This window comes from Mercurialis annua, linkage group LG5, assembly GCF_937616625.2.
Source record: "Mercurialis annua linkage group LG5, ddMerAnnu1.2, whole genome shotgun sequence".
Taxonomy (NCBI): domain Eukaryota; kingdom Viridiplantae; phylum Streptophyta; class Magnoliopsida; order Malpighiales; family Euphorbiaceae; genus Mercurialis; species Mercurialis annua.
Genome location: NC_065574.1, coordinates 14,548,605 through 14,563,928, shown reverse-complemented (window position 1 = coordinate 14,563,928; position 15,324 = coordinate 14,548,605). Strand labels below are relative to the sequence as shown.

Here is a 15,324-nt window from a genome sequence, read left to right as displayed (position 1 = left end):
GACGTTGCAATTTTATCAGTTGCACCCTAATTCGCACCTTTGGTTTTCAATTCCACCCTTAAATACTAAATTGATATCTTTTTCATTTGAAAAAAAGTTAAAATAAATCATCTATTTTTAATTTTTTATGTGGAAAAGAGTTCAAACGAGTACTTTATAAGGGCTTTTATGAATTTTTTCCAAGTGAAAAAAGTCCAATTTGATTTTTAAGGTGGAATTGAAATCCAAAAATGTGAATTAGGGTGCAACTGATAAAATTGCAACGTTAGGGTGCAACTGAAAAAGGGTTAAAAGGTGAGGGTTTTTTTGGTGATTAAGTCTTTTTTAAAAAAGAAAAAATTTGCCCTAAGTTAACGTATGAGATGATACCGATCCAAAAGACTAGTCAAGCCCAACCTATATATATTTCCGTCGAGAAACTTTAGGAATTATGCAACAAACAATCCCCTGTTTTACTACGCATCCTATATCACTCTCTCTAAGGAACACTATTCTAAATCAAACTCCTCCATTAACCTATTCTCATCGGCTACGTACTCTCCGAGGTCTCATCTGCAGCCATGGATGTATGCGGCGATGACTACTATGGCGATGACAATTCTGATACCAATAATTCCTATGACGACAGGGACGAAGACGACGAATATATGATAACGGACAAAAACTATGAGATCCTGACGGTAGCAAAACTTGAGAAACGTCAGGAAGATGAGATTTCTAAAGTTTCTACTTCTCTTTCAATACCCCGAAACGCAGCCACCCTTCTACTCCATCATTATAGATGGACTGATACCAAATTATTTGATGACTGGTTCGATGACGAAGACAAGGTGCGCGAAGAGGCTGGCTTGTTAAACAAGGAACGTAATGAGTGTTCTTGTTCTAGAGACGGAGAGCTAACTTGTAATATCTGTTTTGATTCTTTTACGTTGGAGAATTTTACTTCTGCTGTCTGTGGTCATTGTTTCTGTAAAATTTGCTATGTTACGTATATTACAGGACGTATCCATGATGGTATGGGATGCTTGACGATGAGATGTCCTGAATGGGGCTGTAAAGTTGTGGTGGATCGGGACATGATCGAGGGTTTTAGAGAGTTGTCGGATGAATACAAGAGCAAGTACAATCGGTTCCTTGTCCGATCATATGTGGAGGAGAGTCGGAAAAGTATTATCAAGTGGTGTCCTGGTAAGGACTGCGACAACGCGGTGCAGCTTTTCGAGAGTAATAGCCGAAATTTCGATGTTACTTGCGAGTGTTCGTGGGAGTTTTGCTGGAATTGTCAGGAGGAGATGCACAGTCCAGTGGATTGCGAGACGGCCGGGAATTGGATTAGGAAGAATGGCTCAGAGTCGGAGAACATGAACTGGGTTATAGCTTATACGAAGCCTTGTCCGAAATGTAAGAGTCCGATTGAGAAAAATGCAGGATGTTCGCATATGACTTGTAGGTTTTCATGCAAACACCAGTTTTGCTGGCTATGCCTTGGAGATTGGAATAACCATAACCATCGATGCAATACTTATGATCAGAGAGCCCAAGGGGCAGTTAATGAAGAAGAAAAGAAGAGATCTGAGGCTAAGCAACTAATACAAAGGTACAATCATTACTACCAACGATGGGCGAATAATCATTCTTCAAGGATGAAGTCTCGAGGAGACCTCGAAAAGGTTCGAACTCAGGATAAATGGAAGCTCGCTGAGACATATGGAAAAACCGAAATCGAACTGAGAGCATTAGAAGAAGCTTGGATTCAAATCATTGAGTGCAGGAGAATTCTAAGGTGGAGTTATGCATACGGGTATTATATACCACGCGATAATTTAGCTAACAAGAATCTTTTCGAGGACTTGCAATGGCAAGCCGAGTCTAATTTGGAAAAGCTTCATAAATGTGTAGAAACTGATGTTTTACAGTTTCTGTTAGAGTCAGAACCAGGATTAGGACTACCAGGAGCTGATGAGTACAAAGCTTTTGATATGAACTTGAAGAATCTTACTCTTGTCGTCAAAAATTTCTTTCACAGTTTGTTTATAGTAATGCAGAATGGCCTTGAACATGTGGATTCTTTTCCAAGAAACAAGAAGCAGAAGCAATAAAAAATTTATCAGGTATAATGTTAATCTATTTAGTCTTTTCTTTTGATAAAATGTAATTTATAAGACTGTTAATTAAGGTATGATGTTAATCTATTTAGGATTTTTTTTGGTATTAATGTATGATGTTAATCTATTTAGTCTTTTTTTTTTGTAATTATGTATGATGTCTGCCATTTATGCATATGCTAGAGGAAATAATAATCAGAGAGTCTTGACCATAAAACTTGAATTGGATTTCAAATGTTAAATTTTGAACAATTAGGCTATATGAATCAATTGAGAAAACTGTTACAACTCTCTCAACTATATTCACTGCACAAATTTCCATTTTGAATTCAATTATGAATGGAAAAAACAGAATCATCAAATCATTACAGTCAAGGAGTGTTTGAGGGTTCCAATATGAAGAACATGTTCTCCTAAGGCAACTTTCCGGCTCCCGAATTCATCCACGACACTTAAATGCCTGCAAACATCAACCTTAAATTTTACCATTCCATTTGCTTTTGCATCCAAAGAAACCTTGTCAAAATCCACCAACTGCTTATGTGGTGAATTGTGCACTGACGGAGGCGAAGAGAACAGGAACACGGTGTGGCTTCCTCTAGTTCTTCCGGAATTTGTGACTTGTAAATGTATATCAAAAGCTAAACCTTGGCAATTCTGTTGGCCAGCATCTACTGATATGCATTTTGATGATCGACAAACATGGTCGTCCTCCAATGGAAGTGATACTATTTGAGTCGTTTTAACCAGTTTATGCTTAAATTCCGAATAGCTTAGCCCATCACCGAAAGAAAATACTGTTTCTCCTGTGTAGAACCTGTAGGTTCGACCAGGATACCCTTTGGAGGGATCTGCTCTCATATTCATGTTGGTCATTGGTACTTTATCTACATATGATTGTGGATACCATGTCATTGGAAGTCTGCCACCTGAAAAATGTAAAAAATTACTTGTAACTGATCAGATTTTAATTGGAAAGTAATTGGCAGAAAGGCGTAGATCAAATAGTTACTTGGATTGTAGTAACCGAAGATAACATCAGCAATGGCAGCTCCACCAGCTTGGCCAGGGTAGCCAACCCATAAGATGCTTGTGATTTTGTTATCAGTTTTAGCAAACGAGATATCAAATCCGCCTCCAGACATTATAACAAGAATAACAGGTCCCTTGGATACATTTGCAACTTGACTTATTAATAGCTGCTGCTGTCCTGGAAGACGAATGTCCACTCTGTCCCGACTCTCTGCTTCAATAGATTGATCAGCTCCCATTACTAACACGGTAGCATCCGCTGATGCTGCTAATTTCTTTGCATCCTCCACCTGGGCTGTGCTGCAGCCAACATTGGAGCAGCCAGGCAGATATGTTGTTGCAACTGATGCTGTTAGCCCTTGCAGAGGGGTTGTATATTTGCAAGGGGTACCTTCATAATTCCCAATCATTGTTTTTGTGACATTGGCATTGGGTCCAATAACTGCCAAAGTTTTGATGGCAGTAGGGGACAGGGGAAGTGATCCAGGAGAGTTCTTAAGTAACACTATCCCTTGCCTGGCTGCTTGGCGAGCCAGCTCTTGGTGCTCTGCTGTGCATACATCTTTCGGACCTAAATTTCCATACACATGCTTGCTAGGATCTCCGTCGAAGAATCCAAGTCTCATCAGAGTAGCAAAATTGTTCGACACAGCATTATCAATTGCCGACTCATTCAATAATCCACCTTTCACAGCAGCTTCTGTATGTTGGCCTAGGAAAGATCCACAATTCAGATCTAATCCTGCCGATATAGTGATGGCTGCAGCCTCTTCCGGAGTTTTAGTGTAATGTTGGGAGTTGTAGATCACATCTACCGAGTCACAATCAGAAACAATGTATCCATTGAGTTTCCATTGGCCTCGGATGACCCCAGAAAGGAGGTCCGGGTCAGCACAAGTAGGCTTACCATTCACCTGATTGTAGGAGCACATGACACTGGCAACATTGCCATCTACAACACAGCTTTTGAACGGTGGCTGGAAGGTATCATCTAAATCTTGCTGTGTTACGACAGCATTGAAATGGTAACGGTCGGTTCCTTTCCAGTTATCTAAATCATAGGCAGTATAATGCTTACAACAAGCAGCCACTTTAAGGCTGTCAGGATTAGGATCATCCGATTGTTGGAGACCCGTAACGTAAGCAGAGCCATATTTGCTGGAAAGCAAAGGGTCTTCACCTGGAGTTTCCTGGCCTCTTCCCCATCTGGGGTCCCTAAATATATTAATATTTGGAGACCAAAATGTTAACCCTGCCAGTCCCACATTGTACATGGCTCTTGCTTCAGTCGAAACCACCTTGCATTAACAATTCATTTTCATTTCTTTAGTTTATTTGCATCACTTTTCGAACAAACATAATTATGCAACAAACCAAAAACAGCTCAACATGTATTAATCCAAAGGAAACGACATGTTTTGTGAATAATAAAATCAAAACAACCGGCTATCCAAATGCAATACTTAAATAAGAAATGTTCCCCTTCCCAAATTGATAGACCACTTTATTATTTTTGGCATTCTAAATTATAGGCCACTGTTTATTTTTGATAAATAATTTTAAAATTAAATTTTTTACTTATCCCTATTTATATTTGCATAAGCATAACGATCTCTAATGAATTAATTGCTCCACATTTTAAAATAAAATAAATATGCTTTTTTTTTGAAAAAAAAAACAAATATTATTTTTAATATATGCAAAAAGCACTAACAGAAAGTTGGCCATTATTATAATGTTTATATATCTAAAAAATTATAAAAAGGACAAAATTGAAAAGTAATTAAAATAATAAAATTTAATCAATTTAACCATTTTTTTATTACTGCATTCATTCAAGCGGGCTATCATTTTAGGAGCGATGGAGTGTTATAAATACATATTTTTAGGATTTTTAAAAGTATTTCTTAAAATGAAAATCAATTAATTAACTAATTTATAGCCTAATGCTTTAAAAAATTCCGACATTATAATTCTCTTTCAATTATACCCTGATGTTAAAAACTTGTCAATTTTACCTTATTACGCATTTTATAGTTTCAATTGTACTCCAATTTTTCAATTTTTGTCATTTTTTTTACTTAAATGATGAAACCATTCAATTAATCATGTTTAAAGATAAAATTAAATTCATTTCTATTCAAAAAAGTAAAAATAAATTCTTTATTTTTAAAACCTAACTAAAAACCATAATCAAATTAAAACTAATTTTAAATTATTAATTAATTTAAATAAATTTTAAACATGTACAATTAATATATGCTATACATGGAGAACGTTTTTAAATTTTTTCCAGATGAAAAAAACGTCAATCTAATATTTTAGGATACGATTAAAACGATAAAATGCGAAATAGGATAAACTTGACAAGTTTTCAACGTTCGGATAGGATCGAAAAGAGACTATAAAGTCGGGATTTTTTAAAGTATCAGATCCTAACTTATTGATGTTTGTGAAAGCATAATTATTTATTAATTTGGGCTCGAAAAGAGTAATATGATTCGATAGATGTTTAATATATTTGTATAACTGGCGGTCTTGCTGATTCCAAAGTGGAAAGAGAGCAAGCTGTCAGCAATGATAACTCCAACTACTTTGCTCCAAAAAATGTATAAAATCATCAACCCCATGATTTTTTCACCAGAAATATGCGCATCCAATGCAACAACTTGAACACTTAATTATTACCTACTTCACTTCAATTATCGTACACATTATTTCCACTTTTCTTTTCTACCACCAACAAATTTCTTCTTCTTTTCTTGACGAAATGTGCCACCCTAACATCTAATTTATGCTATCTATTAGAAATTAATTTCTTTCTCCCTCTTTTATTTTTTAAATAAGCATATATAACAACTTTTATTTGAGGAAAAATATGTATACTAGAGGCATTTTACTTCCTTTTAAAGTTAGACATCAAAAATAAAGATATATAAATAAAAATATTAGAATGTGAATAAAAAAAGATTTTAAAATGATACTAAGATGATATGTTAATAAAAATGACAAGAAAGCCGGCTTAATTCCAAAACTATCACTAATGATAAAGCAAATGGAAAAAGATTCAAATTACTCTCTCAACTTGGGTTGAAATCCCAACATATTTATGTTAAACATCTTTTAATAATTACATACACATTTTCCAATTTAGATGGCTTCATTTCAATGCCTGAATTGTTGGTTTAAATGGCACCATCATTGAATTAATGCTACATGTCAACATAGGCGGATCTAGGAAGAGCGTATGGTGAGCAATTGCTCACCTTATAATTTTGCGTCCCCTTCAAAGCGTTAATATAGTATTGGAAAAATATAATATTGTCACCTTAATGTATATAGTTTGTCAATTTTAAAATTTACTCCCTCCGTCCCAATAGAGTTGTCCACTTTAAGAAAAAAATTTGTCCCAAAACTCTTGTCCACCTTCAAAAAGTAACTAAGTTTTACACTTAGTTTTCCCATATTAGCCCTATTAAAAATCCACTAATGAGTAAATTGAAAATAAATTACAAGTGGACCCTATATTAAATAGGGGTATGACAAGAAAAGTAAAGAAAATTTTACAAAACCCATAAGTAATAATTGCTTTTTTTAAACTGTGTGATAAAGGCAAAGTGGACAACTCTATTGGGACGGAGGGAGTATATTTTTTCAATTTTATTTAAAAAAAAAGTCTGGGTCCGCCATTGCATGTCAGTGTCAGGGTACTCAGGACTTGAAATGACTCAAATTGGATACTAAAAATGATAATGTTTTGCAAGTGGAGGAGTAAATTGATTATTTGTTACATTAAATAAACTAACCATAACATAACTAAAAATTACTGGAGTTGGAGTTAAAAAGAAAAAAAAATACCTTTCCAATGGCTAGAAAAAGAGAAGCATTGAAAGAAGCAGCAGTTAAAATGACTTGAGGAAAGCTGGTAGCAGCAGGAACAACACTGGAGAAATGCGTACCAGGACCCACATAAGACACTCCATGCAAAGCTTCAGACCACCATTCATACTTGGGTATACCAAGCCTGCTCACACTCCCTGCACTATTCACCAAGAACCCTATTTTTTCTTGCAATGTAAGTCTCTTCACCAGGTCCCCGACTCTCTCCCCGCTCCCCAGCGACGCGTTACAGAATCCCAAACCCGCCAATGACGGATTGCTCCGAACATCGCAGGCGAAAACAGCGGCCGAAACTCGGGTTCTTGAACTCAGAACATGAAAACAGAAGAGTGAGAAGAAGCAGAGCAGCAGTCTGCTTTGAGAAACCGAGGCCATTAGAGCAATTCTTGAAAATGAAAGGGAGGGTATGTTTACAGGTTTTTAAAGCGTAGTTTTCAAAAGATATGTTGTTTTGTAGCAGTCCGTGATGGATAATGGAAATAACACGGAAAGGTAAATTATTTTATTAAATTAAGGTATGCGTTGCAGGGAAGGGATTGTTTGTTTTTGGGGAGAGACCAATTAGGGGAATCTATTATTTCAAGAACTCATCCGTGATGGGCTATTCGTCCTCTATGCTCTTTCTTTTTGTTTGCTTCTTTAATTATTTTTAGTGCCAGATTTTAGTTATGTGCATGAGAGATCATGAGGGATTCATACTTTTTTATAAGAGCCAATTGTTTTAATTAAGTCCCTCATGTTTGTTATCATTTACACTTTGGTCATTTTTGTTTGAAATTTTAAACGATTTGATTCCTCACTTTTGATTTTGTTAACAATTTAGTCATTACGTCTATTTTTGTTGTTAGTCAACAAATTAGAGGAATTAGGGGTAAATTAATTTCAAACTTGAGGGATGAAATTATAGATAAAAATAAAAGTGGGAGACTAAATCGTTTTTTTATTTAGTTTTTTGACTTGGTTGACTAACACCAAAAATAGACGGAAGGACTAAATCGTTGATGGAAATAAAAGTGAGGGATCAAATTGTTTGATTTGCAAATAAAAAGATCAAAATATGAATTATGACGTATTCAGAATAATTTACTCTTTTTATACTTATGATTATATTAAACTTCACTCAAATGAAATTTAACAAATAATAAATCGTTATTCTTATAAAAATTGATTTTTATATTTAATAATAAATGAACAAAAGATCACTTTCACCCCTAAACTTGCGTCAAAGTATCAAAAAGTCCAAAACTGAAAAATAGGATCATTTATACCCTCAACTTGCATATCTCGCCTCAAAAACACCCCTCCACACTCTCACATCAGAGGGTGGGGTACATTCTCCGGTTTTAGATAGTGGTTTTCTTTCAAAGTGGTAACAAAAAAAATGGTTACAATAAAACTTAAAATTTTCAATTTTTTCAAATTAACATATAAAACTTTTAAATTAACATATAATTTTTTTAAAATTATAATTAATTTTAATTTTTTTTATTAGTATTATTTAAAAACATGAGGACCTTATAGTATTTTTTACAATTTGTTTTTAAAAATCGTTTTCTGGCGAGGAGGATGTTGGACCATGGGTCTTCTTACTCCTAATTTTGATATATACAATCAATCGGCTTTATTGTGTATTTAATTCGTTACCCTTAAGTGTGCAGGAGTGCATGATTTTTATCCCCAACGATCGTTGAAGCTTTCAAACGATCGTTGAAACTCATCAACGATCAAATCCAACGATCATGGGGTTCAACGATCGTGGGATAATCATCAACGATCGTTGATGAATTAGATCATTTAGTTGAGCACTTCACGAGCAAGTCAACGATCTGGACAACGATTGTTGGACTGCTTTCAATGATCGTTGGTCTTGATGAAAATTAGGTGATTGCTATGCAAGATGAAATCAATGAATTTACAAGGAATAAAATTTGGGAGTTAGTGCCTCCTTCAAATGGTCAAACCATTATTGGAATAAAATGGGGTTATCGTAACAAGTTGAATGAAAGTGGAGTAATAACTCGGAACAAGGCCCGATTGGTTGACCAAGTCTATAACTAAGAGTAAGGCATTTATTATGAAGAGACTTTCACTCCAGTTGCTCGTTTAAAGGCCATTCGCATGCTTTTAGCATATGCATCTTGCATGAATTTTAAACTCTTTCACATGAATGTTAAAAGTGCATTTTTAAACGGTTTTATAGAGGAGGAAGTTTATGTTAATCAACCTCCCAATTTTAAAGATCTCAAACATCCAAACTATGTTTACAAACTCCACAAAACTTTATATGGTTTAAAACAAGCTCCTAGAGCTTGGTATGAAAGATTGAGTGGTTTTTTACTTAAGACGGTTTTTCCAAAGGCAAAGTTGGCACGACACTTTTCAGGCACCAAAAAGAATTTTTAGACATAATTATCCCCTAAAAAATTATTTAATACGAATTTAATGTTGTAATAATCAACTTAAGAGTTTTAACCTCAACCATCTTATTATCACTTTATACTCCTAATCTCTATCACTCCACACACTTTCACACTCCTGACATAATTAAACCTCTAGTTAACCCTAATTCACCCCTATCCTCTATCAATAGTCCACCAACACAGCCTAGTTAGAGGTCGGACCGTAAACGATTTTAGCATATATCAAAGAGCAAAAACTCTGGAAAATACGGGGGAGAAATATTTGCTTTTGTTTTATAATATCTCTCAAAAAAGCAATTTTTTACCAAATGCCTAAATTTTAAAAACCGTATTTATTTTATGCCTTTAAATTTTGTTTTAATTATCAGTGCATGAGTCAAAGTTCATTTGAATTCCCACTAATTTAGCCATTTGAGTAAATTGATTGTCACACTTAAAAATGGAGAGATTGTTGGACCAAATCCTTTTTAATCCCTAATTTTAATTTTGACAATCAATTTAAAGGTTTTAATATTGTTTATTAGTGTGTAGAGACCTATTAAAACCATCGTGTGTCAATTCAGAGTGTTTTAGGGAGAATCAAAATATTAGATTTTTCAAAGTTATAATGTGTTTTTCGCTCCTGTAACATAGTTGTCTTGCGGAACGACATTTGTGTATAGGGTGCTACATAATGGTCAGAGGGTGCGATAAAGTTGTTGACTGAAACCTGAATTGTTGACTTCGTATAGAAGGCGCGACACACGTGTAGAGGGCGCGACCAATATGAATGTTGGAGGTCCAACGATTATTTTTAGCACCCTAATGGATGTGTGACACATGACAACAACTGATTGGAAGATTTGAAATGGTGCAAAAGTTGTTGGCGCGCTATAGAATGACCCCGAAAGAGAAACAAAATCCAAAAAGGAGAATGAACTCTAGTTTAATTTGTTAAAAATATAAGGTTAGATACTTGTTTAGAACTCTATTTTCTTTGCTTATCATGCCTGTCAATATTAATCCCTATGTCAGTTATGTTTTAATTCATATAGTTATTTTAATTTTTTAATTTTTTTGGTGTCTACTTTATTTAAAAAAAAATCGATATCAACTTACAGTATATCGTGCTTATATGATATAACATAACGTTGTATCATAATGAAGGTATTCTTATGAATCGATATACTTAATAATGACAAATCTTTTTAGTTAAATCATATTCCGAATCTAGAATCTTCTAGTCTTGTGTAAGCTATTTTATACATCCAAAATAAAAAATGATATATGTTAATCCGTATAAAAGATAGTTCTAGCACAGTTAGGTAGTGACTTTCATCCCAGAACCGGTTACCAGATTTTAATAAGTTTGAACAAACCAACAAGTTCAAACTTTGCGTCGCTTTCAATAATATACAAAAAAATACATATTATATAAATCATACAATCTTTTAAATTGAAAATAAATATAATGTAATGTAAAAACTAAAATATATTGTATAAATTAAAAACAAATATTATATAAAATAATAAAAATAAAGTCAAAATAAATACTACATAAATTAAACTAAATAAAGATTGTATAAACTAAAATATATAAAGATTACATTAATTTAAAATTAATTTAATGCATAAATTAACTCAATATATGTTAGAGATTAATATTGTAGATTAATCATAAAAAAAATAGGGTCAAATTTGTATTTTTACCATTTCACTAGTTGAAATAGAAAAAATATCAAAAAATCTCGTGTTTCTTTGGTTAAAGCATGCTCATGATTCTTGGTAGTTGTTAAAATGTTAATATATTTGGTAGGAGTTTATGTCAATCAATTAGTATCTTCAATTGAATGATTTTTTTTTTTAGTTAATTGAAGCAAAGGAATATTTGTGAAAGAAAATAACCCCACAGCCTTGACAATTTGCTGGCAATACTTATACCATTTGAATTATAACTCGTTGGCTTGACCGTAATGACTTGGTCATTTAAAAAACAATTAATCAAATGTATTTAGAGTTGTATAAATACTCTTGCATATTATTGAATGAAATATACAAAAACATTCTCTTCCATAAAATCTGAAGTTTTTATATTATGAAAAAAAGGAAACTTTCTTGTATTTATGATGTTTGTAAACCTTTTTATCGTGTTGAAAAAGTAAGGTTAGTCTTGTGGAAATTATTTATAATGTCTCATAGTTTTTTTTTTTTGTCAAAGGTGGAAATCGACTCTTTCGAGTCTCATGTTAGTTGTTAGTTACCGAGGCGTGGTTCGAACCCACAACCTCTCGATGCACTTAGAAACGCCTTAACCATTTAGGCTAGGCCTACATTGGCAATATATCTTATAGTTCGTCGACGTAATTTCATTTGTGTTTCTGACGTGTTCGTCGGTACATGTTGTTTGTTGGATGGGGATAGTAGTATATAGGCTACAGTGATACTGTAGAACAAACCATTAAAGTGTCATCTTCATCTTATTTTTAAGGGTTAATGCCATAAAAATTGACAAATTTTACACGTTTTCTCATTTTAATCACGTAGTTTAAATTTTCTCATTTTCATGCACAAACTACCATTTTTTCTTAAATTGATGCACGGTGCTGAGATGTCACGACTCCATTGGTGTAATTCGCTGAGGTGGAGGTCATTTTACACCAATGAATGAGTGCCACCTCAGCACCATACATGAATTTGGAAAAAAGTGTTAGTTTGTGCATGAAAATGAGAAACTTTAAACTGCGTGATTAAAATGAGAAAATGTGTAAAGTTCGTGATTTTTTTTGACATTAACCCTATCTTTAAAAATAAGCTTAATACCTTAAAAAAATTCTGATCTTGTAGCCTCTTTTCGATCCTACCTTTACGTTAAAAACTTATCAATTTCTCTATTTTGCATTTTATTGTTTCAATTGTACCCTGAAATATTAAATTGACGTCCTTTTCATTTGAAAAAAAAATCCAAAAACGTTCTCCATGTATAACATATATTAATTGTATATATTTAAAATTTATTTAGATTTAATTAAATTAATTAAGAATTCTAATTAATTTTAATTTGATTATGGGTTTTAGTTATTTTTCAAAAATAAAGGATTTATTTGTACTTTTTGAATGAACATGAATTTTATTTTATCTTTAAACATGGTTAATTGAATGGTTTCATCATTTAAATAAAATATTGACAAAAATTAAAAAATTAGGGTACAATTGAAACGATAAAATGTAAAATATGATAAAATTGACAAGTTTTCAACATCAGGGTTGGATAGAAAAGAGATTATAAGATCGGGGGTGTTTAAGGCATTAGACCATAAAAATACATTATGGCATTGTTCGAGTTGAAAGATTTTAGATGTTCAAAGTTCATAAATTTTATACAACTCATGTATTTAAATAAAATTAATCCTTTAGCCGGATAAAAATTTATGAGAATTAATAGATTTTCATAATCTTTCATCTATACTATATATAAAAGTACGGATGGGGGGAAGGGGGGGGGGGGACGGGACGGGCACATTTACGTTAATGTCCTTTTCACTTTATAAAACTTAATTATTAATTAAAAACTATTAAGATAATTATTAGAGTTAGAGTACTAACTAAAATAAACTACTATGTTAAGATAAATTAGAGTACTAATCAAAATAAACTACTATATTAAAATAATTATCTGTAATACTAATTAAAATATATTACTTTAACTATCTAATAATTACTATTTTAATTCTTTTTTAATTGTATAGAATTTAAAATAAGATAAACTATTCCGATAAATTACTATTTTAATTATTATTTTATATTTTCTATTAAAATATAATATAATTATAAAATTTAAGTATTAATTGAACATAACAAGATAAATTATTACAAATTATGTTTGATCATTTGACAAGTTACACTACGAGCCACGTGTGTAACACGTAAAACAAGACTAGTCTTTTAAAAAAAATTATTTGAATTCCTACATCCTAAATGAGAAAGTTAAAATTTATTATTTTGGGGCTACTCTCCTGAAAAACCCTCCACCTTTCAACCCCACTTCGTTTGCACCCTCACCTTTAAAATCATCAAATAGCACCCAAATTACTATCTTTGACTTTAAATTGCACCCTAAAAGTATTAAATTGGCTTTTTTCACTGGGAAAAAATTAAAATTGATACTTTATATTTTAGTTCATATTCTAAATAGTTTTTAATGTTTAAATTTCAACAGTAAAACCATATTTCTTAAAATTGTAAGAATTAAATTGTTTACATTAAATATAAATCAATTAAAAATATCATTAAATAATTACACAACCAAAAACCACCACTCATATTTTTCGATCACCGCCATCCATCCATCGTCGAAAACAAATTCATCAAAAATTAAATAAATATTTAATATATCTTTTTTTTATATATTATGTAATTAAAAAATTAATTTTTTAAGTGGAAAAGATGGACGTTCAGTCGTCTTCTCCGACGGAATAGACCCACCACGGTGGGTCTGTAACAGATCCACCACTCTGTTGCTCCCAGACCCACCAACGGTGGTGGGTCTATAACAGATCCACCACGGTGGATCTGTTACAGACCTAACGGTTTGTCCGCTGAAGAAGACAACCGAACTATCGTCTTCTTCGGTTATTTTAAAAAAAAATTGAAATATAAAAAAAATGTTTTAATATTTATTTAATTTTTGGACGGAGATAGATGAACATTGGTGGCCGGAAAAGGATGGTGACGGTTTTCGGTTATTAAAAATTGTTGAATATTTTATTAAATTTTTTAATTTTGTTTAATTAATATTGTTGAATTAAAACGGTAAAATTGAATAAAAGTGGACGTAAAATTTAGTAGTTTATGAAATATTTTTTAGGAAATATGGTTTTATTGTTGAAATTTAAATATTGAGCACTATTTAGAATATGAATTAAAATATAAAGTATTGATTTCAACTTTTTTTCCAGTGAAAAAAGGGCAATTTAATACTTTTAGGGTGCAATTGAAAGTTAAAGGTGATAATTTGGGTGCAATTTGGTAATTTTGAAAGGTGAGGGTGCAAACGAAGGGGGGATTGAAAGGTGAGGGATTTTTCAAAGGTTAAGCCTTATTTTTAATGAATAATGCATTATTTTTAAAAATTTATAATTTCAAATTCTTTTTTATACATTCATGAATTTCATATTTATTCCGAGTAAAATTTATGAATTTTAAAATCTCTTGATCCAAACGGTGCTCATCATAAGCCGATCTTTTGAAAACATTAAATGTGTTTTGTACCAAAACTGTTGGGACATTGCGAATATCTATCTATAACAAATATAAAAGTATATTCGCAGGGGATACTTTCATTCACGGACAAAAATACCCTTCACATATTTTATCCAAGTTGATATTCCTAATTGTGACATATAGGAATATTTGTACTTAACATATGGAAAGATGGCATTCCTAATTAATAAAGAAAACATATTAAAAGTAATTATAGCAGTAGCTACCATTATATATTAAATTCCTAATCCTAAAAAGAATTGTGACACAACTATTATTATGAGTTAAATTCCTAATCTTAAAAGCATTGCACATATATATTATTATATATAAAAGAATATGACGAGTTTCATTAATATTAAATAATTATATTATAATATTTGTGTTAAAGTTTTGATATTTTTGATATTTATTAGTTATTTACTATAAAAAAATAATATAAAATTACTTCAATCATATTCTCATTTTTTAATAACAATAATATCAAAAATTAAATTTATGCTTAATTCTAATTTTTTAACATTTTCAATAAAAAAAATTAAAATTTTATAAAATAATTAAAGAAAAACAAATAAAAAAACACAAGTCTAATAGATTTTAAATAATAATATATTATTAAAAAAATATAA

The 15,324-nt window shown here is 31.9% G+C and overlaps 2 protein-coding genes across 2 annotated transcripts; one reads left to right on the top strand and one right to left on the bottom strand.

Moving 5' to 3' along the window:
* The first annotated feature begins 450 nt into the window (after window positions 1–450).
* On the top strand, window positions 451–2,171 carry LOC126682204 (probable E3 ubiquitin-protein ligase ARI8). The gene has a single exon (XM_050377800.2). It carries the CDS (start codon window positions 561–563, stop codon window positions 2,097–2,099), a length of 1,539 nt encoding a protein of 512 aa, XP_050233757.1. The 5' UTR covers window positions 451–560; the 3' UTR covers window positions 2,100–2,171.
* A 139-nt stretch (window positions 2,172–2,310) lies between these two features.
* Window positions 2,311–7,685, bottom strand: LOC126682203 (beta-xylosidase/alpha-L-arabinofuranosidase 2-like). Its single transcript, XM_050377799.2, has 3 exons — window positions 6,996–7,685; window positions 3,118–4,435; window positions 2,311–3,034 (listed from the first exon to the last, which is right to left on the bottom strand). The coding sequence occupies exons 1-3, from the start codon at window positions 7,410–7,412 to the stop codon at window positions 2,463–2,465; spliced, it is 2,307 nt and encodes a 768-aa protein (XP_050233756.1). The 5' UTR covers window positions 7,413–7,685; the 3' UTR covers window positions 2,311–2,462.
* Between the last annotated feature and the right edge of the window lie 7,639 nt (window positions 7,686–15,324).